Source organism: Mus caroli, unplaced genomic scaffold (assembly GCF_978045245.1).
Source record: "Mus caroli unplaced genomic scaffold, Mus_caroli_1 scaffold_19, whole genome shotgun sequence".
Classification (NCBI taxonomy): domain Eukaryota; kingdom Metazoa; phylum Chordata; class Mammalia; order Rodentia; family Muridae; genus Mus; species Mus caroli.
Window position 1 is genome coordinate 44,784,172 of NW_028227274.1, and position 24,314 is coordinate 44,808,485.

General features: G+C 43.6%; 1 protein-coding gene across 2 annotated transcripts in view; it reads left to right on the plus strand.

Moving 5' to 3' along the window:
- Positions 1-1,787: 1,787 nt before the first annotated feature.
- The window catches only part of Lvrn (laeverin), a 56,756-nt gene continuing 34,229 nt past the window's right edge, over positions 1,788-24,314 (plus strand). For both annotated transcript variants that reach the window (XM_021150951.3, XM_085833459.1), the window contains exons 1-3: positions 1,788-2,574; positions 16,889-17,031; positions 18,594-18,733. In XM_021150951.3, the coding sequence (XP_021006610.1) occupies positions 1,889-2,574; positions 16,889-17,031; positions 18,594-18,733 (969 nt within the window). In that variant the 5' untranslated portion in view covers positions 1,788-1,888. The remainder of the gene's footprint in view (positions 2,575-16,888; positions 17,032-18,593; positions 18,734-24,314) is intronic.

Below are 24,314 nucleotides of genomic sequence, written 5' to 3' on the forward strand. Positions count from 1 at the left end.
GTTATTACTTATCTCATTATAGATGGTTATGAGCCACCATGTGGTTTCTGGGAAATGAACTCAGAACCTATGGAAGAATAGCCAGTCCTCTTAACCTCTGAGCTATCTCTCTAGCTCTGATGTCACTTAGAAATATCAAATATAATGTCCATAATAATCTCAAAGAAAATATCTATAGAATGTGCACATAAAAATAGAAGGAACTGGCCATTGTGTCTATGCCTGTAATCCTATGATTCTATTTCTCTTTCTGTCTCCATCTCTATATATCTGTCTCTCTCTGACTCTCTCTGTGTCTCTCTTTGTCTCTGTCTCTTAGTTTCTGTCTCTCTGCCTCTGTTTCTCTGTCTGGGAGAGTGAGGGTGGGAGGGAGAAATGGGGAGCATAAAATCAATGTATTAATCGATTTATTAGTTGATCAATTAACTAGCTCAGTCACAGTTTCCATCTGATGACAAACCTTGTGACCTTAGGTCACAGCAGAGAGGAAACTTGCTTCTCATGTCCACCCAAAATCTTCTGAGAATCAGGCACATGGTCACAATTATTTTTAAACCCGATTTTCTCTTTTCTGAAGAAGCAAAGCCAACCAAGGAGCAGGAGACTGGCCCACAGATGACAGGGCATCTTTACAAGTTTACTATCAAACTGACTTCTACCTCCGCGTTTTAGTGGTGTTGATTTGATTGATTTCGGTTGGAGGAAGGAGGAAACACACATTTCCCTCGGGGTTCGGTGCCGTCCACCCTCAGCTGAAAGGATTTCATCAGTGGGAGAATTAAGGGCAAAATGGAAATGCTAATCCTCTGTCACAGCTGCCAGGCAGAAGCTTTTCCACCAACAACTCTGGAGGGAAAAAGATGTTTAAAGACTGGATACTCTGAAACGCATCTTCAGCCTTCAACAGATCTTAATCATGGCTTTTTAAAATTCGCCCAGCAGCTTGTACTCTGGTGCCTGCAGAGCCAAGACAGGACTCCGCGCACAGGCGGAGAACCCGCCCAGACACACAGGCTAAATAGCAAACAGATGCCTGGCGTGCCAAAGAACGCTTTAAGTTAGGGCACCACCAGAAAACAGTGCAGCCCCTGGAGAGAGAGCTTTATCTTCTTTGCTTGAGATGATCGGATTTTATAAGCAGGAGTTCCTCTTGCCTTATGAATAAACAGAGACCCAAATCCTGCTCCTGGCAAAGTCGCGGACCTAAGCGGAGGCTTTTCGTCCGTCCACTCGCTTCGCTCCTTTCCATACACTAGGTATCGCTCTCTGCTCCCTGCTTTTGTTTGTTTGTTTGTTTGATTGATTGATTTTTAGTCTCCCAGATCCAGCAAAACCCCTTAACTCACGCTTGCTGTCTGAGCAGCGTGTGTACCCAGTTTAATCTGAACGTGACTTGGGGACACCAACTTTGGTTCAGATGTTTGTTTACTAAGGCGCCTTGGTCGCTCTTTGCAGACTCAGCTTGGAGAGCGTCTTCAAAACTTCATCCCACCCCCTCCCTCAGGAACCTGACCCTTTCTTACTCAGTCAGTCCCAGTAATCCAAAATAACAAACAAACAAACAAACAAACAACCGTCGAGGACATCCAGATGGGAGCTTTGTTTGACGGTGCCTCCCCGTGAGGACCAAAGGGAGTGAGGGGTCCGCCCTTCCTCCCAATGTCTGATGGGGCGCGGGTAGGTAGGCAGGATCTGGATCTGGTTAGGGGAGGGGAAAACCGTGGTCCCAGGCGCTTTCTTCAGTCCCAGTCTTCTCAGGCTCCTAGAGGAGGAGGGACAGAACAAGAGCGGAGGGACTGGGAAGGTGTCCCATCCTTGCACATCCCGTCCTGGGTTTAACCCGCTGTCTGTCGCTAGTCTCCGAGCTCTCCTACCCCAGTCTCCCGCCATGAGCCGTCCTTTCAGCTCCGGCGTCTATGTGAGCCGCGGGGTGGCCCTGCTGCTGGCCGCGCTGACAGCCGTGCTCCTGCTGGTGCTAGTGGCTCTGGCTTCCTTGTATGGCAGCTGCGTGCACGTCCAGCCTTCGGAGCAGGGTAACTCCCGGGTGAAGAACACCTCATTGTGGCCTCCCGGCGGCCAGGAGTGGGCGCTACCAACCCCTGCACAGGAGCCTACGGTGGGGACCTCCCAAGACTTGGGACCTCCGTCGGGGCCCTGGGATCATCTGCGCCTGCCTCCCTGGCTTGTCCCACTTCACTATGATCTGGAGCTGTGGCCCTGGCTACAGCCGGATAAGCTGTCCCCACCGAATTTGACCTTCACGGGTCGCGTGAACATCATTGTACACTGCACAGTGGCCACCTCGAGATTGTTGCTGCATAGCTTCCTTCTGAATTACAAGCAAGTGGAAGTGTGGGGTCCTCTGGCCCCAGACACTAGGAACGCCACTGTAGGCCGCATGCCGGTGGAGAATGTGTGGTTTGCGCCGGACATGCAATTCATGGTGCTGGATCTGGGCCAATCCTTGGAGCCAGGTAGCAGATATGAGCTGAGTTTCCACTTCTCTGGCCAGGTGCTTCAGGTTGGCTTAGAAGGACTCTTTCTGAACCTCTACCATGATGAAGATGAGCTCAGGTAAGGGCTATGGCCCGGTCCTGCATGCAACCCCGCCTGCCCTCAGTGTTCATCCATCTTCTACCCTGAGAAATACATTTTCTCCTCTTCTAGAGATGAAGGCTTCCTTCTTTCACCTCTGAAACTCTGAAGACATTGAGACCCAGGTCTCTCCTCCGGTTACTTTTCAGCCCTACTTCTGCTCATCCAAGTTGTCCACATTGGGGTTGTTTTTAATCTCAGAATTTTTCGGTTTTGTTGTTGTTTTAAGAAAGCCTTTCTCTATCCAGAACATTTTAACTCTCTAAACAAATGATTTCGTTCTTAAAGATTGATATTTGGATCAATTACTGCTAGTGACCAAGAGACCCCAGAAACACACCTGTTTGCATCTACTCTCCACCAAAGGGTTCAGAACCATCCAGTGCTTCTGGCCTTAAAGTCGGGGAGAAGCTAGAAGCACCTTTCTTTTCTCAATATTCTCTGCTAGGAAGCTCTGAGCTCTCTCTCAGCTTTGCTCCGCCCTGCTCCACTCAACCCGGATAGCTGCAGCTCTAGAAACATACCCGAGGCAGGGTTGTCTGTCCCATATCCTTTTCTGTGTGTTTTGTTTTACTAACAGAATAGCAATTCAATTTTCTGACCTGCCTCCATCAGGGCTCTCATCTCCTTTTGCTGACAATCTGTGGCATATGGCGCGTTCTACCAAACCCTGAGCCAGACCCTTCTGCAATTCTTCTGTTGGGATTCGATCCCACCTAACTGTACACATGTTCTTCATACACTCGCTTTCGGTAATTTCTCTGACAGGGGGGTGTTTCCAGCCACTGCTCAAGAATCTTGCACTCTCTGAGGTCACACTACTGAAAAGCTGCCAATATTGTGAAAATTGGATAATAACTTCCTTCATTCACTCATTGGGGGAACATTTGTACTCTCTGCACAGATCTGTGTATACTGCCCTTTATTAGAGGAAATGTTTTTGGATGCTGAGGGGCAGCAACCACATTGAAGCAAATGCTAAACCACCTCTAACAAGTTTTTTTTTCAAAGTTTCAAAGGTCTTAAATACGTTTAATGAGCCCCTTTAGTGGATAAGCCATCTTAACTTTTAAAGTGCAATGTGTTCGCTTTTCCTCTGTCAATGCATTAGTTCTTGAAAAACAACTTGAAATTTTCTCTTAAGAATGATGTGAAGCCAGGCAGTGGTGGCACACGCCTTTAATTCCAGCACTCCGGAGGCAGAGGCAGGAGGATTTCTGAGTTCAAGGCCAGCCTGGACTTCAGAGTGAGTTCCAGGACAGCCAGGCTATACAGAGAAACCCTGTCTCGGAAAACCAAAAGAATAAAAATAAAAAGCAATGGTGTGAGAAACAAGTCACACTACACTGAGAATGGTTTGACATAACCGAGCCTCAGTCTTGCAGACAAAAGAGCTGAAACACAGGGCACGTGGCAGAGGTTTCTACTGTCCACACATCTTGGCTTGTTTGCTGGACCCTGCCTTTCTTTCTCTCTGTCTTGGTAGGGAAAGCCGACCTGTCCTGTCTCTCTGTTCTGTCCATGTCAGCTAACACGGGAGAGGAGAGAGCCAGTCCATTTTCCTATTGTACCAGTCAAGATGAACCAGATTTTCAGAACATCAAAGCCCAAAGAGAGTTCAGATGGGAGTTTCTGAAGAGCTATTACCAACAAGTTGTTCTGCCTCTGCTTCTAGACCCAAAACAAAAATATGCTTGAAGCTGGGGTCACAAAGAACCTGTATAGAATGATATCGGGTGGTCCAGTACACCGTGACTGCTGCCCAGACCCTGAGTTTGCTGCTGAGCCTGTCTCTGCACTTCCCTGAGTCTGTTCCTCCATCCCTGGAATAGATACAATTAACAGTAGGTGTTAGGACACTGTGCAGAGTATCATTAGGCATCATTCCATTGATTTTTTTTTTTAACCAGTCGAGTTTGGTACTACGTAAGTCTTTGGGCTATCCAGTCTCTGGTTCCTGGCCCTCCAGGCATTGTCAGACACGAGCTCAGTCTCACAGCATGGGTCTCAAGTTGGACAACTTATTGGTTGGCCACTCCCACAACTTCTACATCACTTTTACCCTGGCACATCTTGCAGAAAGGACAAATTGTAGGTTGAAGGTTTTGCAGCTGGCTTGGTGCCACTAGCAGCCATGCCTTGTTATAGGAGATGGAGGATTCAGGCTCCACAACACCCCATCACTAGGAAGGAGTCTTTGCTAGGGACACCCTCATAGATCCCACAGAGTTTCCATTGCGCTAGGTTTTAACTTCACTCCCAAAATGCCACCCCACCAGGTCCAGTCGTTTCCCCATTGAGCTCTTCCTTCATTCCTCCAGTCTGATCCCTCCTGTTCCCACCTAGTTCCTGCCCCCAGTCCACCTTCAAAATCTATTCTATTTCTGCTTCCCAGGGAGATCCTTATGGTAGGATGGAGCAACCTTTGAATACATGCCCCAAAGTGGTACAGCTATGTCTTGAGGTAGATCAGTTCCCAATTTTCTGAAAAACTGTCATATTTCTTTTCAAAGTAGCTGAGAATTCTGAGGCCTCCCTGAGCATCACTCCACCCAAGCACATCAAGTCAGTGCAGGACTAGCACATCCTCTCCCAGTGAGGCCAGGTAAGGCAGCCTGGGGAACGGGATATGCAGGCAGACGACAGATTCAGGGACAGACTCTACTCCAGTAGTTGGGGGACCCACATGGAGACTCAACATCTGCTACATATATAGGGAGGGGGCTTAGGTCCAGACCATATATACTCATTGGTTGGTGGTTCAGTCTCTGGGAGTCCCCAATGGTCCAGGTCAGTTGACTCTTAGTCTTCCTGTAGAGTCCCTATCCCCTCCGGGTCTCTCAATCCTGTTAATATTTCATTGTTTTTCTTTTTTTGTTATTTATTTATTTATTTATTTATTTATTTATTTATTTATTTATTTATTGGCCATTTGAGATTCCTCTTCCGAGAATTCTCTATTTAGATCTGCACCCCATTTTTAATTGGATTATTTGGTGTGTTAATGCCTAGTTTCTTGAGTTCTTTATGCATTTCGTATGAACAGTTGTTGGACTTTATGAAATACCTTTTCCACATAATTTTTTGTGATAATATGATTTTTCTTCTTTAGCTTCTTAACATAACGTATTATATTGGTTAATCTTGAATATATTGATCCAGACTTAATTTTATACTCTTTGGGTAAAAAGGTTACTGAACAATGAGGTAGGTGAGTCCCTTTACTATAGGGAGGCAGGAATGGAGGGGAGAGAGAGAGTGAGAAAGAGGGGTGGGATGGAGAGAGCAAGTATGTTTGACAAGGGTATGAACTCAAATTCTCCTGGAAAAGTAATTTCTTTTTAAAAACCATTTTATTTTATTTTATTTTATTTTATGTGCATTCATGTTTTGTCTGCACATGTGTTTGTGGCTGTGAGCTTGCCTGGTGCCTACAGAAGCCAGAAGAGGCCATTTGATCTCCTAGGACTGGAGGTAGAGATAGCTAACCATCTCAGTGCTGGGAACCAAACCCAGGTCTTCTGGAAAAGTAGCCTGTGAGCCATCTCTCCTGTGCCCTGAAAGCGATTTTTTTAGAAAGTGTTTCCAGGAAAGAAGAGATACAGACTGGTGTGGTCTGACTGGGGGAAAAGTCAACATAGGATGTGAGATCAGATGAAGCCCTAGCAAAAAACGTTCCCAAGACTGAGCCACACCTCAGAACTGTTCCTACTGTAAGCAAGGGAGGAATGTTTGTAGTCTCCATATTGCCTGCAGATTGACCCTGAGGTCAGATTAATCCAGGAACTATGTAGGAGTACAGTCAAAGTAGTTTCATGGGAGCCTTGTCAGCCTGACACTACAAAGAGCGTGGTTCCTAATTCACAGAATACAAGTGTCTTAGGTCATGGACCCTAAACACTGCATTGGAGGTCTGAGGGACTCTAGAGGATGGAGGGTGTTGGCTAGATAGCTACACCATGCCAAGAATAAAAATAAATATTGTAGTGGACACTATAGAAGCAACTGTTTAAGATGGCTTCAAAGGGAGGTTAGCCAGGCTCTGGTGAGGGACTGAACACGTAGGAGCCCAGAAGAGGATCTTTGCATCATTGAAAACCACTGAGCCTTGGTTATTGTGAGTTATTGTGACTCATGTCACGCCAGTCCAGAAAACGCTGTCACATGGATCCGGTTAGGAGGCAAACTCTTCTCTTTCTGAGAAGTTTCATCTTTCTTTTCCTTTTTCACTAGGACATCTGGGAGTAGAAAGATGCATCTTAGATTTTTTTTTTTATCCTAAAGAACTAGTGCGTCTTGAAAAGAAGTTTGGGTTTTGAACTGGCTTTTCCCTGGCACAAGATTGATTTACACGGTCACAATCAAGTTCCTCTAATTGATGAGCCTGCATGTTTTTTTTTTTTTTTCTGTGTCTTGAGTGAAAAATGTAGATCTCGGAGTGTGAGACAGTTGGTTTTACACATCTGAGTTCTGAAAGGTAAATTTTGGTGATAGCCTACCAGCAGCTCATCACCCAGCACACACAACCGAGGTATAGTATTGTTTCATCGTTTCTAATCAATTATTGAGACGTCCATAAGACATTGTACTACCAACTCTGCTGTGTACAAGTGCTATTGTCCTTTGGAATCCACTGCAGGGGATTTATATCATGTTCTTATATGGAAGCACATTTGTTCATTTGGTGATGGTTGCTTCATCATTAGAGCCTGTGGGTTTTTTTGTTTTGTTTTGTTTGTTTGTTTTTTTCTGGTATATACCACATGAGTCAGTCAAACATTCTAAATTCCTACAACTTGACCCTGGCCATTTTAAAGAACTAATGAAACCCTTGATGAATACAATCCTGAGGGTAAGGTTAATGCCACCAGCTCAAGAGTACTGGGCGTCATGTTCTGTTTCTGTTCCTTGAAGATGAGTACACTGATGTAAGAAAGGCAGGTTTTTTAATTTTGTTTTTGAAATAGGTTCTTGCTGTTCAGTCCAAACTGGCTCCCAAGTCACTATCCTTCTGCCTCATCTTTCCAAGTGCAGGCATGTGCTGAGGAAAACAATATTTAAAACAATACCAGAGGCTATGGCCACTTACTACTGTTGCAACATAAATAGACTTTGGGAGAGATCTCTCTCTCTCTTTTTTTTTTAAAGACTTATTTATTTGTATTGTACATTCAAATGTTTTGCATGAGTCTGTGTTCCATGAGTGAGTGATAGCCATGGAGGTCAGAAGAGGATGCCAGATCCCCTGGAACTAGAGTTACTGGTAATTGTGGACCACTATGTGGGTGTTAGGGGTTGAACACAGTAATATGTGCTCTTTAACCACTGAGCCATCTCGCCAGACCCCAGAGTCAGATCTTTAACCTGAACCCCTCAGAAAATTTACTAATAAAGTTCAAACCTTCGTTAGAAATTCCAGATTCTATGCTCCTGTCTGCAAGCATACCAGAGTATCATTAATAGTCTCAGGGTTGGCTCTCTGCCATGAGATGGGTCTCAAGTTAGGGCAGTCATTAGTCATTCCCTCGGTCTCTGCTTCATCTTGCAGGCAGGACAGATTTTGGGTTTTGTGGGTGGGTTGACGTCCCCCTCCTTTCACTGGTTACAGGAGATGCCCACATCAGTCTCCATATCCCCAGCTGCTAGGAGTCTCAGCTAAGGTTGCCCAATAGACTCCTGTGAGCCTCCCCTGTCCCAGGTTTCCAGTTTGTCCCAGAGATGCCCCCATCAATTTCCATTCTCACTCCCAGTCCTTTCCTACACCTCCTTTCCCCACACCTGATCCCCATCTGTCAACCTCCTCTTTCAACCCCTCTCTCACTCAGTTCCCTTCCTCCATCCATCTATGACAGCTATTTTGTTTTTCCTTCTGTGTAAGATTCAAGCATCCTCCCTTGGGCCTTCTTTGTTACTTAGTTTCTTTGGGTCTGTGGATTATAGCATGGTTATCTTGTGCTTTCTGGCTAATATCCACTTATAAGTGAGTGCATACCATGGATGTCTTTCTAGGTCTGGGCTACTTCAGTCAGGATGATAATCTCAAATTCCATCCATTTGCTTGCAAAATTCATGATGTCTTTGGTTTTTGTTTGTTTTGTTTTGTTTTGTTTTGTTTTGTTTTGTTTTGTTTTTTTGGTTTTCTGAGACAGGGTTTCTCTGTGTAGCCCTGGCTGTCCTGGAACTCACTTTGTAGACCAGGCTGGCCTCGAACTCAGAAATCCACCTGCCTCTGCCTCCCGAGTGCTGGGAGGCTGATGTCTTTGTTTTTAATAGGTGACTAGTATTCCATTGTGTAAACATACCACATTTTCTTTATTCATTCTTCAGTTGAGGGATATCTAGGTTGTTTCCAGTTTTGTGCTATTACAAATAAAGCTGTTATGAGCCTAGATGAGCAAGTGTCTTTGTAGTATGGTGTAGCATCTTTTGGGTATATGTCCAGGAGTTGTATGGCTGGGTCTTGGGGTAGAACTGTTCCCAATTTTCTGAGAAATTGCCAAACTGATTGCATAACTGTCTCCCAAGAGGCTTAATTGAACAGCATATGAAAACAGTTGCAGAGACCCACAGCCAAACAGCAGGCAGAGCTCAGGGAGTCTTGTCAAATAGTGGAGAATAGAGGGTCAAGGACACCCCAAGACGACCTACATAGTCAACTAGCCTGGGCCCATGGGGCATCACAGAAACTGAACCATCAAACAAAGAACATGTAGGGGCTGAATCTAGGCCCCCTACACATTTGTAGCAGATGTATAGCTTGGTCTTCAATTGGCGCAGGAGTTGTCTCTGACTCTGTTGCCTGCCATTGGATCCCCTTCCCCTGTATGGCTTGTCCTCTGTGAAAGGATGAACTTAGTCTTTTTGTGACTGGATGTCCTAGGATGGGTGGTACCCAAGGGGGCTTCCTCTTCTCTGAGTAGGGATGGGAGTAATGAGGGGAGGGATTTGTAAGGATGGGATTGGGAGGAGAGGAGGAAGAGGGACTGTGATCGGATGTGAAGTGAATAAAAAAAAGAATTGAAAAAAAAAAAAAAGAATTCCAGATTCTTCTTGAGCTGTCCACATCAGCTTTCGAAAGACTGTTCAGGGCAGGGTCCATTCTCCACCAGCATCTTCCAGTCTTCCTACTCCAGCTTTCTAAAGCCTGAGTTCCCACAATGTATCTTTTATTGTCCATTTGTTTTTAACCTATAATTCAGAATATTAAAAATGACTTTCCATTTGTTCTCAAACACATTTATAAGATATTTAGATCATTTCCAGTATTACAAAGAAATCTACTACAAAATATTTTGTTACAAAGAAATCTACCAGGCGTGGTGGCGCACGCCTTTAATCCCAGCACTCGAGAGGCAGAGGCAGGCGGATTTCTGAGTTCGAGGCCAGCCTGGTTTACAGAGTGAGTTCCAGGACAGCCAGGGCTATACAGAGAAACCCTGTCTCGAAAAACCAAAAAAAAAAAAAAAAAAAAAGCTGAATTTTTGGGCTGGCGAGATGGCTCAGTGGTTAAGAGCACTGACTGCTATTCACGAAGTCCTGAGTTCAAATCCCAGCAACCACATGGTGGCTCACAACCACCTGTAATGAGATCTGATGCCCTCTTCTGGTGTGTCTTACATATAATACTTACATATAATAATAAATACTTACATATAATAATAAATAAAACTTAAAAAAAGAAAGAAAAAAAAGAAAAAGCCCGTGGCGCACATCTTTAAAAAAAAGAAGAAGAAATGTGGATATTCCAGAAATATCCACACAGAGATCTTTATGTAAATTTGCTTCTTTTGATACTGTATCAAGGGTAGAATGGCTGTATAACATGGTAGGTGTATGTTTGAAAAATGCAAAAAACAATTTTCCAAGGCATTTGACCACTTGCAACTTTCGTCAATAGTAACAGAGAATTCTAGTTGCTGTATTTCTTTGCCAACACTTGGTGTTGTAAGTTCTGTCTCTTTTAGCTATTTAAATAGGGTTTTGCTTTTGTTTTTTCCCCTCATTAAATAGGGTTTTTTTTTTTTTGTTGCATTTATCTCTTAGACACTGGAATTACTTGATGTTCTCTTGCAACTTTTTGAGCCTTGTTTGTAATCAGAGAGCAACTCTATAACTGCGCTTCCGCTAGGGTCTCTTTAGTTCCCTACTCAGACATTATCTTCCCAACTGTTCCACTTAGGTAAGTCTTCTTTAATTACCTTTCAGAGCTATGTGTAGTGGTATGTGCTATTAATCCCACAGTCATGGGACAGAGGTGGGCAGAGCTCTGTGAGTTCAAGGCCAGCCAGGGCTATGTAGAAAGACCCTGTCTCAAAAAAAAAAAAATCTTTAGAAAGGTTTTATTCACAAGTATGCTTTACTATATTTCATCCCAATTATTCCATACCTTTAGAATTCAGAAGCAGAAGCATTGAGTCTGTTGTCCCTTGTTCTAAGTTCCCAGGAAATTGGGGTTCACATCTGTAATTTAACATGGCAGGGTTTTACAAGCTCCTTTTTACTTTTAAGTTATTTGAAGTTTCTTCTTTTAAAAATTTGCATTTACTTATGCTGTGCCTGTGTTTGTGTGTATGAAGCTCAGGAGATAACTTTTGGGAACCGTGTTTCTCCTTCCACCTCTGGGTCCTGGGGATCAAACTAAAATCAGCTGGCTTGGCAGCTAGCATCTTAACCTACTGATCCATCTGGCTGGTCCCTACTTCTTAACTTAATTAGAACAGATATATAACCATGTTCTTGAATTCTTGGGAATATTCTTGCATTTTGATCATGGTATTCACCTGATAAAATATGAGAGGTAGCCGGGAGGAATTTAGAGAAGGGAAATGAGAAAGCCCCAGGGAAGGAATTTACAGAAGAGTTGTAAAAAAAATCCAGATCTTTATTGCAGTCAGATAAAGGAGACAGTAACAAGATCAAAATCAGGCAGAGCGAACTCGGAGTTTTAGAAGACTTCCTGGAAGTTGCTTCTTATGCTAAGAAATCTGACACAATGCCTGGAGTATGACACACTTTCAAAACAGAAAATTGAGCAATCCTGGGAAAGGAATGTGTGTGTCTCAAAACAAGGTCAGTGAACTCTAGTACCAGGCACGTGATGTCGATGGAGAGGGAGGAAGGAGGCAGTTTCATCGCCAGGGTAGGTGTTGAACTCATATTTTGTGTGACCAACAGTTTTTCTGGGAGGTGATTTTTGCTACCATCCCATAACTTTTATAAACCAATGTGATTAGAGTATCATGAATGCATGCAGATCACAAATGCATATCAATAAAAAGAGCTTCGATTTTCCCACTCTTTGTTACAGTTTAGGGGGTGGAGTTAAACTTCTACCTTTTCCTCCCGTGAAGCCCGTATATTTCCATGTTTATTTTTAAGTGGCAGACAATTGGTCATGACTAAGTTGTAAATACAATCAGAGGCAAAATCCGAGAGAACCTGGCTCTGGTTACTATAACAGCATATGCATTTGCTGTTGATGCTTCCCTCTCGCCCTGCATCCTTCCTCCCAGCCCCAGGGCCTGATTCCTGGCTGACACCTGTAGTAGAGCAGGCACAGTTATCTACCTCTTGCCTTTATGCTTCCACTCCTTGTCCATCTTAGTAGGTGCTGGTCAAACATCACAGGTATCTGGTAGGACAGGCACCATAAGAGTCACACAGTAGGCACTTTTTACTCCAAGTCGTCTTCTTGCCATTGCTCACGCTAGCCTAGGTGATGCCTTATTTTCCTGACATATGTACCTCTTTTGACATTTCCTAGCTTTCTTTGTCATTGATCTTTCTCCTCCACATTCCTTAACTTAGCCGGAGATTATCTTATTGCTCTGCTAAGGTGGTTACTGACTTCACTGCTTCCTCAGTCCAGCCATCAGGTAATGTTTCCTTAAGTTGCTTGATCCCCTTCTAGGTGGCTCTACTGGATAAGACACAAGAATGTACCAGTTATGGTTCACAGTGTCCTGGTCCCCAAAGTTCTACTGTGGGGCATTCAACCTACCTTGCCTAGGACTGCCAGGCATCTGGAGGCAGCAGCTCACTCTGGCTCTGCCTCCAAAGCAGCCAGCTGTTCAGTTGCCTCTTAGGTCCTCAGTGGGTAGGAGCAGAGTCCAGCCAGACTCTGGGTTAGTTTCAGTTATTTTCAGGGAGAATGAACGCCAGCCTTAACTGTTTCAGCTTTGAGAAATATTCATTGGGGGCTGGAGAGATGGCTCAGCGGTTAAGAGCACTGACTGCTCTTCCAGAGGTCCTGAGTTCAATTCCCAGCAACCACTTAGTGGCTCACAGCCATTTGTAATGGGAGCTGATGTCCTCTTCTGGTGTGTCTGAAGGCAGTGTACTCATATAAGATAAATACATCTTTTCAATAAATAAATAAATAAATAAATAAATAAATAAATAAATAAATATTCATGCTGCTTTCTGAGAGTCTTCTCTCCACTAGCTCAAGGTTAGAGCTGGGTGCCTCCTTCCAACTCCTTGACAGCATTCGAGGCTTGGCAAACACCACCTACTGCTTGCTAAAAGTTCTGTTCTCTGGCTCATGTTCTCTCCCTGGCTTTCCTGATCTTCCTATATTTGAGCTGCTCAAAGAGAGACCTCCTAATTGCAAGGCCATTTACTTTGAAGAACTTCCTAACCCAATTTGGCATCATTTTGGCCTAGTGGATTTTGCAGCTATTATATTTTGTTGCCTGGTGAAAACTATAGTTTTCAGATTCTCTTACACACCGCAATAAACAAACATAATTCATGGGACAACCGTTGACCCACAGTCCAATGGTTGAACATGTGGCTCTACTAAACATTTTGATTTCTGGGTGTGTGCTGCATGAAAATATTTAAAGATTGCGGCATTATAACTCTTGAAGAATTTTACTTAATCTCTTACCAGCTCTGCTATTTATCAATTGTTAATGAGAGATGTAGCCATATGGAGTTCATAAAATAATTTGGAATAAAATGTTTTACTGAGTGCATACAATTGATATCTTTCCTATGGAAATAGACTTACTAACCCAAGTGCATGGATCTTGGCCCCAATGACCTCTTCCAGTCCTAGAGTGAGGTGAAGACATGATTCTAGAGCAAGATAAGAGGAAGTGGAAGATATTCTACAGTGCTGAAGCACTAGGCGGCAAATTCCCCTACTGTAATTCCCGCACCAGTGGACCACACTAAACACAGACTTAAAGGACACCATCATAGAATGCTTCCATAAAATTTGAAGGGAGGAAAGAATGGCAGATCATCTTGTGTTCTGAAGGCTAGACAGCCTCTCTCTCTCCACAGGCAGAGGGAGAAGGCAAAGACACTCACTGTGTGATTCTCAGATGTGGTATAGCAAGATCATCTTGCTGCTGCTTGCCTCTGGCCTTTGCAGTTAAGGTTAGAGCCAAATGGTTGTGACTTGTGGGGAATTTTCTTGAAGTGTTTATATAAAAAACGGGCAGAGAAACCGTTGCAGAAAACTCATGAGGATTTCTTTTCTTTCATCTCTCAGGAGACTTAAACCATGGACGTGGAAGCATCTGCTCTGGGTTTGGTTTGCTATAGCTAACCCTCTAAGCCCTCTAAGTTTTCATTTACCACTCATAACCAAACTCATCCTGTTTCCACTAAGCGTCTAAGGGTCTTGCAACCTCCTCGAGATTCATAAACTTCATGGCAGAGGAGCTGCTGTCAAACTTCTCTTTCTGTGGTTTGGCCTCAGGATTTGGCTCTCCCGGTACCCGATTGTATACTCTGTAGTGAGATGTGCCTTTTCCCTTCATATTATTCTCTTTGGTACTAATATGTTACCATCTGTTCAGAGTGTTCTAGTTTCAAGAGGTGTGGACTTCCCAAGGGGCATGGATGAACTCTTGAGGGAATCCCTCCTACCAGCTCCAGGTGGCTTAATCAGGGCCACCCTGTAGGCTTTCTCTGCATCTTCTTAGATGTGTCTAGTCCTCCTTCTCATCAGCACCCCCCAGTATCATGGTTTTGGACACCTGATTGGTCATTAAGATCAAGTAACCCCATTCACACATTCCATGGGAGAAGATGTCTAGAGGCTTTAAACACTTTTCTTAAAGTTACATGGCCTTTAAAAATGTATTTTATTCTGTTCATCTTAGTGGAGAACTTGGGTGACTCAGTTCTCTGTTCAATGTTGTATCTCTTTTCAAACACAGCAACTCAAATCACAGAACAGGCAATTTTGCCATTCTGTGCAACACTGCAAAGCTACTGAAGGGTCTTTTGTATATATTAGTAAAGCTGGCTATATTTCGTAGCAACCCCAAAGCTGTGAAGTTGTTCTTCTGTTGTAAATTACATAAGTTTAAAGAAGGAGGAGGAGGAGGAAAAGGAGAAGAAAAAGAAGAAGAAGAAGAAGAAGAAGAAGAAGAAGAAGAAGAAGAAGAAGAAGAAGAAGAAGAAGAAAAGAAGAAGAAGAAGAAGATGAAGGAGGAAGGAGAAGGAGAAGGAGGAGAAGGAGAAGGAGAAGGAGAAGGAGAAGGAGAAGGAGAAGGAGAAGGAGAAGGAGAAGGAGAAGAAGAAGAAGAAGAAGAAGAAGAAGAAGAAAGAAGAAGAAGAAGAAGAAGAAGAAGAAGAAGAAGAAGAAGAAGAAGAAGAAGAAGAAGAAAGAAGAAGAAGATGAAGGAGGAAGGAGAAGGAGAAGGAGGAGAAGGAGAAGGAGAAGGAGAAGGAGAAGGAGAAGGAGAAGAAGAAGAAGAAGAAGAAGAAGAAGAAGAAGAAGAAGAAGAAGAAGAAGAAGAAGAAGAAGAAGAAGAAGAAGAAGAAAGGAAGAAGGAAGAAAGAATAGGAGGAGGAGGAGGGAAGAGGAGGAAGAGGAAGAAGACAGAACCCCCTAGCTTCTGGTCCTTTCTAATTGGAGGGCAAACAATGACTTGTATTCAGTTTGTGATCAGGTGTAATTCAGACAACTTTGGAATTGAGTTTACTCCTAATGATAATCAACCCACCTGTAACATAAAAATGCCATCAATATTGAGTGTGACTTGCCAGGCTGGAATATGTAGGGAGCACGGGTGACTTGTCATCAAGCTGCTCACTGATAATGTATGACAACAGGTGTGAGTTCAAGTAGCAGTGCAGAGTGTCATATTTGCCACAAGTGCCATTGTGTGACCTGCCCAGAATGATTCAGTGGGTAGCGGAATGACCAGGCTACTGTGAAACCACAGGCTTCCTTAAGCCTCCACAAACAAGGCTATAATAAAATGAGGGAAACACGAAGAACAAACAGGCTGGATGCTAATTATAGCTTTGTCAGTAAAGTTTGGACACTCACAATGGGCTGTCTGTGAGATGGTTCACTCTTATTTTTTTCATGAGAGGTCTCAGAATGTCCTTACTACTTGTATGTCCCTCCTAAAGCTGTAAATTTTTTTATGTAAACAAAGAAGCTCTTTTGCCATGGAGGAGAGATTTGCAGAGGTAAGGAGTGGATGAGACAGGCACTCTCGGGATGGTTGTGTTGGTTTACCTTTATTTATCTAGGAATGGTGCCTGAAGCAAGAGTCAACACGTGGCAGATGGTAAGGACCTCGGTTGAAAGGGAAGTTCACCATTCACTATTGTCCTCTACAGCCAGGTCTCCAGGTCACTGAGTCTTGGCAAATAAAATAACAAGAGCGAGGAGAAAGCTGTTTGCTGAAACCCATGCTCTTCAGACACTCGGGCAGGATGTGACTAAGGTGAAGCTGACATCATGGGGTTTGGTCCCTAAGCTTTCTGCCATAAATCTCCAGTGACCACAGCAGTATGCTCTTCTTTGTATTTTTCCACGGAAGTAGGAGAAGCCACAGTAGGGCTGTGGCCAATCTATCTGTAACTGAAGGACATAATGTTCAGCTGGCACGTACCCATATGGTTTACCCCCAGAGGTGTCCAAAATAGAACTGTACGTTTTCAATTAGAAAGAAGAGGAAACATTTGAGAAAAGAAAAAACAAAGACATTCTTCAGACCGGCTCACCCTTTGGTGATGGATGAAAGCAACAGATTATTCTCAAAGAAGCCATCCTGGCTTTCCAAGGACTAACATTCCATGTTTATGTTTGTCTCTGCTTTGCTTATAAGAGGTTTATGATGCAATGTGACAAAAATCATTTTGAGGTTGAAAGTTACAGAGATCATTTTTTAATTTAGGTCTTACGAGAACCCTAAGATGTAGCGGGAAGCGGAGTCTGTGTGTGTGTGTGTGTGTGTGTGTGTGTGTATACTTGCTTCCGTTGATCTAAGACCAAAAAAAAAATGAATAATTTTCCCCCAAAAATGTATTTCAGAGCCCTGGTAGCGACTCAAATGGAGCCAACATTTGCCAGGCATGTTTTCCCTTGTTTTGATGAGCCAGCTCTAAAGGCAACTTTTAATATTACAGTTATCCATCATCCTGGGTATGCGGCTCTTTCCAATATGCCCCAGCTGGGTAAGTAATGCTTCCTGTCATTGTATAGACATGAAAGCGTTAGCCTCCATGTCAGCTTCTCTAGACAGTGTGTCAGTAGCCTTCATCGATTGTAACCGTGGAGACAAGTATTGACCCTTCCACTTAGAGACGATCAATCCCTCTTCTTAATGTATGGGAATCTGGGGACATGATACCATCTCTACATACTGTTAGTGTGCCTGCCCGTTAATTAGTGCTCCTACTATGGGTCCTTATTGATAAGGGGTTAGTGTCCTTGGTCTGAACTGAAACATAGATGAGTTTTATTTACCATGGGTGACTTTCTTATATTGACTGTATTGGTTTCTAACTTTTAAAGATCCAAAGATAGTATATAAAAACCTAGCTCTCTGTAACTCTCACACTCAATTAACACTGGACTTTCAGTGTTTATGCGACTTTAATGAATAAAGGCCTGGAAGGGGTTGCTGGACTGGAGCTGAGCCACTGTAAACTGTCTCAATCTTGCTGTTGCTATATACAATCCTTCAGCTATATACTACCATGTAACACGTCAGCCAGCTAGCCCTCACCAACGTCTGAGTTTATGATTTCAGCTGTAGGTTCCTGGACACTGCTGACCCCTCTGAAACATGACAAGGGTGGAATTGCAGTTTCTGATTCACTTTAGACTCAGACAGCTATAGATTAAATTCCCTGAGAAGTGTTCTCCACTAGAAAATAGAAGTAGGTGGGAAAGACATTGTAGATTGGGGACCACAGTTACAATGTTCATGGGCTGGACATTCGGTTAAGCCCTCAACACTGGGAATGCTGATTCCAGCCTAAGATCCCATCCTTGTGTCTGTCAAATGTACTCTTTATTTTAAAATTATTATAATAATTCTATACATTTATGGGGTAAAGTGTAGTGATATGGTTCAACTGTGTAGTAGGTAATGATAATACTGGAGTAGTTATCATTACAAAAGAAACTACTTGGAAATAGTTCTGGGGACTTGGGAGATGCACAGTGAGTAAATACTTGCCGTGCAAGCACAAGGATCTGTTTGATCTCCAGCACGCATGTAAAAAGCCTGGCATGGAGGAATACAACTGTCACCTCATTGTGGGGGAGGCAGAGATAGGGCGTTCCCCGGGGGCTTGCTGAACTGGGGAACTCCAGGTTTAGTGAAAGTCCCTGTCTCAAAAGACAAGATGGAACACAACTGAGCAAGATGCTCAGTTCTGGCCTCTGAAAATATGTGTGTACCCCCCCCCACACACACACACACTCAACATGTCCATATACAAATGCTTGTGAATAGCATTAGTATTTTTCATATTTTTGTGCCATAGTGTGATTATTTCAGTGCAATTAACATTTCTATCTCTCTATTGCTAACTTCGTGTTTGGATCCCAGGATGACGAGGGTTCACAGTAACCCGATGGAGTGTTGATGGCTTAGAGAGAGAAAAGTCAATCTAGACTACAGGGAATGACTAGGAAGAAATGGCTTGTGGACAACTGTTTTGATAAATTATTTCTAGGTTGCATATCATCTAGGTTTGCAGTGATTTGGACTAAAATATCCCCCCAGGTCAGTCTGAAAGAATCGATGTGAATGGAAGCAGATGGACTGTCACTACCTTCCATCCCACACCCCGCATGCCAACGTACCTTGTTGCCCTTGTTGTGTGTGACTTAGACCACATCAGCAGAACTGAGAGAGGCAAGGAGGTGAGTAGGGAAGACCCTGCAGATAAGGAACAAGATGCTGGCTGCATGTTGTTTGCCTAGTGTACCTCATAACTATAACCTACTGTCATGTCCCTCTTCCTCCGGCCAAGTTCTATGGAAATGTGGCTTTGCAGAATGTGATGTAACAAGGTGGGTATTGTAGCATAGGTTTATAATCCGAGCACCTGAGAGACAAAGGGTTATGAATTTGAGGACAACCTTGGTTACACAGTGAGATTCTGTTTTCTCCTTTTTCGCTAAATTAAAAAAAAAAGTGTGTGTGTGTGTGTGTGCACGCGCGTGTGCATGTGCACTTGTAAGGGTAAGACATACTTTTTCTTATGTAACTGTTTCTATGAAAAAACTGCACCTTAAGCCCAGTCTTCAAGGCAGATTCTAAGTACCCACTTCCTGTTCCTGCTTTCTTAGACAGCAGGGTTGAACAGAGTGGCTGAACTAACCCTGGGAGAGATATGTTCTATGCTGGACCAGATTTGAAATGTTTAGTGACCAGGATGAGCCTGAGATTAACCAATAAGAGCAGACACTAGCCCTAGCCAGGTGCAACTGTTGTCACTGGAGTGGCATGTGCCAGTTCACTGTCATTCCTACTCAGGAGCTAGGCCCTGTGGGTGTCCCACAGCTCTGGGTGTAGAATACTTCCGCAGAGTCGTGTAAAGTGAGGTGAGCAGGCTTCGTCCTGAAGTTCTTAGTTCCCATTGTATTCTCATGACAGTGTAGTATCATGGTTGTCATGACAGTGTTTTCCATATTTGCTTACTCCCTCCTATGGACAATATAGCAGTAACTAAGGTCAATGCCTTACGCCTAGTTCTTTCTGATTTTCTTGGCTTCGTTGAGTGAGAAAGGTCAAGCTGTGCAGCTAACTAAGCATCCCTTGGGCTGGCCTGAGATCTTCCAGGCACATACCATTGACATATGGAGACAAGACAGCTGGTAGTGAGCCAAACTCATCTTGGAAGGAGAATAAGCCAAAGCACTACTCCAGTACTCCTAGCCTAATGAATCACAAATACAGAACTGGATGCAAACAACAGCTTATCATCAACCCGAGCTGCTGGCTCCTAGCCCCTGTTTCTCTAGCTGAATAATTACTAGGAGATCCTTGACACTCACTGATGTACACACTTGCCCAATACCAAATCATAGCATATATCAGTGTATCTGTGTAGGCGTGATCTAGAAGCATGCTTTGAGCCTGGCAAGAAGAAGCAAACTTCTCATTTCTCACAGCTAATGAGAGACCCAGGGTGGTCCCTCACACCCACACCAAATAGCCTGTAATCCTCTTCTCAATCAGCAATTCTTGGGAAATGATACAAATCAGTTTATTCCCAAATGTAGAGAATGCTATTATAAATAATGCCAGTTGCCATAGAGACAAAAAGGAACAAGAGAAAGTAATGCTCTTGGCCAGAAAACAAGGTTTGGGGTTGAGTTTATCAGTGGAATGCTGTGCTTGGCCATGACTGAACACTACAAAGTGAGTCAATCTACTGTGTGTTCTGTGAGGTAAACAAAATGCAAGCCTGGAATAGTGTCCAGCTTATCCCCAAATTACCCACTCACTAAGAGAGCATAAACAGAGGATACACTAGGGAAATGGCTAACTTGGTAGACTTGGGCAACATGGGTATGTGCAAAACATTACTGTCTGATCTCTAGAACTCCCATGTCCAACAAGGGCTATCTGAACACGAATACCAAATGGCTGAGAAGCACCTAAAAAATGTTCAACATCCTTAGTCATCAGGAAAATGCAAATCAAAACAACCCTGAGATTCCATTTCACACCAGTCAGAATGGCTAAAATGAAAAACTCAGGTGACAGCAGATGCTGTTGAGGATGTGGAGAAAGAGGAACACTCCTCCATTACTGGTGGGATTGCAAGCTGGTACAACCACTCTGGAAATCAGTTTGGCGGTTCCTCAAAAATTGGACCCAGCAATACCTGGGCATATACCCAGAAGATGCTCCAACATGTAATAAGGATACATGCTCCATTACATTCATAGCAGCCTTATTTATAATAGCCAGAAGCTGGAAAGAATCCACATTTCTTTCAACTGAGGAATGGATATAGAAAATGTGGTACATTTACACAGTGGAATACTACGCAGCTGTTAAAAACAAAGAATTTATGAAATTCTTAGACAAATGGATGGATCTGGAGGATACCATCCTGAGTGAGATAGCCCAATCACAAAAGAACATACATGATATGCACTCACTGATAAGTGGCTATTAGCCCAGAAGCTCAGAATGCCGAAGATTCAATTTGCAAAACACATGAAACTCAAGAAGAAGGAAGACCAAAGTGTGGATAATTTGATCCTCCTTAGAATGGGGAACAAAATACCCACGGAAGGAGTTACAGAGACAAAGTGTGGAGCAGAGACTGAATGAATGACCATCCAGAGACTGCCCCACCTGGGGATCCATCCCATATACAACCACCTACCCCAGACACTACTGTGGATGCCAACAAAATTTTGCTAACAGGATCCTGATATAGCTGTCTCCTGAGAGGCTCTGCTAGTGCCTGGCAAATACAGAAGTGGATGTTCACTTCCATTGGACTGAGCACGGGGTCCCCAATGAAGGAGCTAGAGAAAGGACCCAAGGAGCTGAAGGGGTCTGAAGCCCCACGGGAGGAACAACAATATGAACTAACTGGTACCCCCAGAGCTCCTGGGACTAAACCACCAATCAAAGAAAACACATGGTGGGACTCATGGGTCTAGCTGCATATGTAGCAGAGGATGGCCTTGTTGGTCATCAATGGGAAGAGAGGTCCTTTGTCCTGTGAAGGCTCTATGCCCCAGTGTAGGGAGGGGAATGCCAGGGCCAGGAATTGGGAGTGGGTGGGTTGGTGAGCAGGGGGAGGGGTTAGGGGTTTTTTGGAGGGGAAACCAGGAAAGGGGATAACATTTGAAGTGTAAATAAAGAAAATATAATAATAATAATAATAATAATAATAATAATAATAAAAACAGGTGGGTAGATGCGATTTTCAGAAACTTTACTGCTACATCTAAAATGGTCCTAATTGGTCTGTGTTTCTTGCTCCCTCCTAGGGGATACAACCCCACTCCCAATCCAATATGAAATTTCCATCATTTGTCTCTCTTTGGACATGCAAAGTGATCATTTGTGGGAGGGGATTCATAAACTGGAAGTTTTATGAACATGGAAGAAATCATTGGTGATGCTATTATTTCACAAAACACAGATTGCATTGTACTCCCTCCCCCCTGTCGAGAGGCTTTCCAAGTCTAGCGGGCTTCCCAACTTTGGCCTCAGAAGCTGTAAATCTAGTGAAAAGGCAGATCCAAGGCCAGAAGCCATTTTTCTTTTCCTACTAAATGAGGCCTCTGTAGCACAGAGGAGGAAGAAATCAGCGAGGGAATCCAGGCTAGTGCCTCAGAAACAGGTGGCTGCATTTTGTGAACAAGAAACATTCCCCAACTCCCACGTAACTCAAGACAAACAGAATAATGAGATGGATCTGTTCCTGGAAAGCATGTGCCTGCATTGTGCTCTATTATTATTACTATGATTATGATTATTTTCTTAGTCCTTTTGGATAAGGGTCTGCAGAGAGGACTTTTTTAAGTTAAAAGACCTCACATAAGGATACACTTTGTCATTCCCATACCTCTAACTTTCATCCTCAGGACTTTCATTTTCATGCGTCTTCCTTGAAATCAGCACTGACAATTCTTAATTCTATTAAACTTTGCTTACAGAGAAAATGTTAGAGCACACGGTGCTTCTGATTCCTCATAGCACAGTCAGGAAAGCCACACGGTTACATTCTCCAGTGCCAGACGACAGCCAATTCGCATGGAAAGGACTGGAAGTGGCAGAGGTGCCTTTCCCCAGCAAACTTGGGAATGTCATTGCAAAAGAGTGTCGACTATAACGCACTTGCTTCTACAGGTTCAAAATTATAAGACTTTTATGGGCTTTTTAAATGAGGGGACTCAGTCTGATTACATTCTTGAAAATGAGATGGGTCAAGTAATACTTGAATTACTAAGCCATTTAAAAATTCCAAGGTTTAAAGTTGGTCATACAGAACGCCATCACTCTTAACACTATTATTCTGTTTTGAATCATTGGAATGTTTTTAAATGGGAAGGATTCAAGATATTCTTTTACATGGAATGCACAAGGATTATTCTGCAATTACAGAGCCACACATCTTTAAAGATTATTTTCATTACTTTTTATTACTTAATATTTTTATACAATATATTTTGATTATAATCTTTCTCCACTCCCATTTAAAAAAATATTTCTCGGTCAGCGCCACAATCTTGTGGGAATGAAACCAACCCTTGGCTGGGAGTAGCCTCTATGGAGGTCTCTGGCCAGTACTGCTTCCACCTGTCCTCAAACATGGGGAATATCTTTGAAAACCTCTTCAGTGGCCGATTTGGCAAAATAGAAGTGCGCATTCTCACGGTGGGCCTGGATACCGCAGGGAAGACAATTCTATACAAACTGAAGCTAGGTATTATAGTGACCATAATTTCTACCGTTGGTTTCAACATGGCGACAGTTGAGAACAAGAATATCAGCTTCTTTGTGTGGGATGCGGGCAGCCAGGACAAGATCCGCTGCTTCTTCCAGAATACTCTGGCTTGATCTTCATGATGGATGGTGTGTGGGAGTGAGGCCGGTGATGATCCCACGAGGATGCTAGCTGAAGATGGGCTCCAGGATGCCGTTGAGTTTGCCACCAAGCAGGAGCTCCCAATGCGACGAACGCAGCCTAAATCACAGACTCTACGCCACAGGAACTGGAGCCACCTGTGCCACCAGAGGGGACTGGCTGACCAATCAGCTCCGGAACCGGAAGTGAACCAGGCCCCTCCTCTCTCCCACTTCCTCTTCTCTGTCCTCCCCTTTCCTCGAACTTGCGACTCTGTGGTCCTGAGTGCCAGAAGCTGTCCTCCACGGGTTGGTCACAATGAGCATTGCACCGTAGTGTACATGAATAGGCGCAGCCTGCAGCCAGGTTTTCATTTAAAGTAAATAGTTTCTATTTTCACCGAGGCAGTTTCTGGTACTCCTATGTAATATTGCTTTTTTTTTTTTTTTTTTTTTTAACTGTAAAAACAGATTCAACTCATTGTCAGTACTGAGAAGGGATTTGGGTTGTAGAGGCACCTGACTTCCGGGGGTCATTGTTTGTAGACTGGTGTCCATTTGGTGGTTGGTTTTTAACCCAAACTCAGTGCATTTAAAAAAAAAAATAGTTAAAAAAAAATACAGGACAAGAACACTTGAACACACAGAATGGAGACGATGCCTAGTGCAGGTTTTGCAGATACGGCCTGAATGCTAGGCCTTCAGATCATCTGTTTCTCTGTCGGTGCAGGAGAGAAGGTGACGAACAAAGCACCATCTGCTGCATGGACACAGCAGAGCCCTGTGATTCGCCTGGCTTTAGGTCACCTGTGTTCCGTAGCATTGTGCCTGTACTTTGTGCTTACGTGGTCAGGGAACAGGTGGGCAGGACCCAGCCTGTACTTGGTGTGTGGCTGTGAA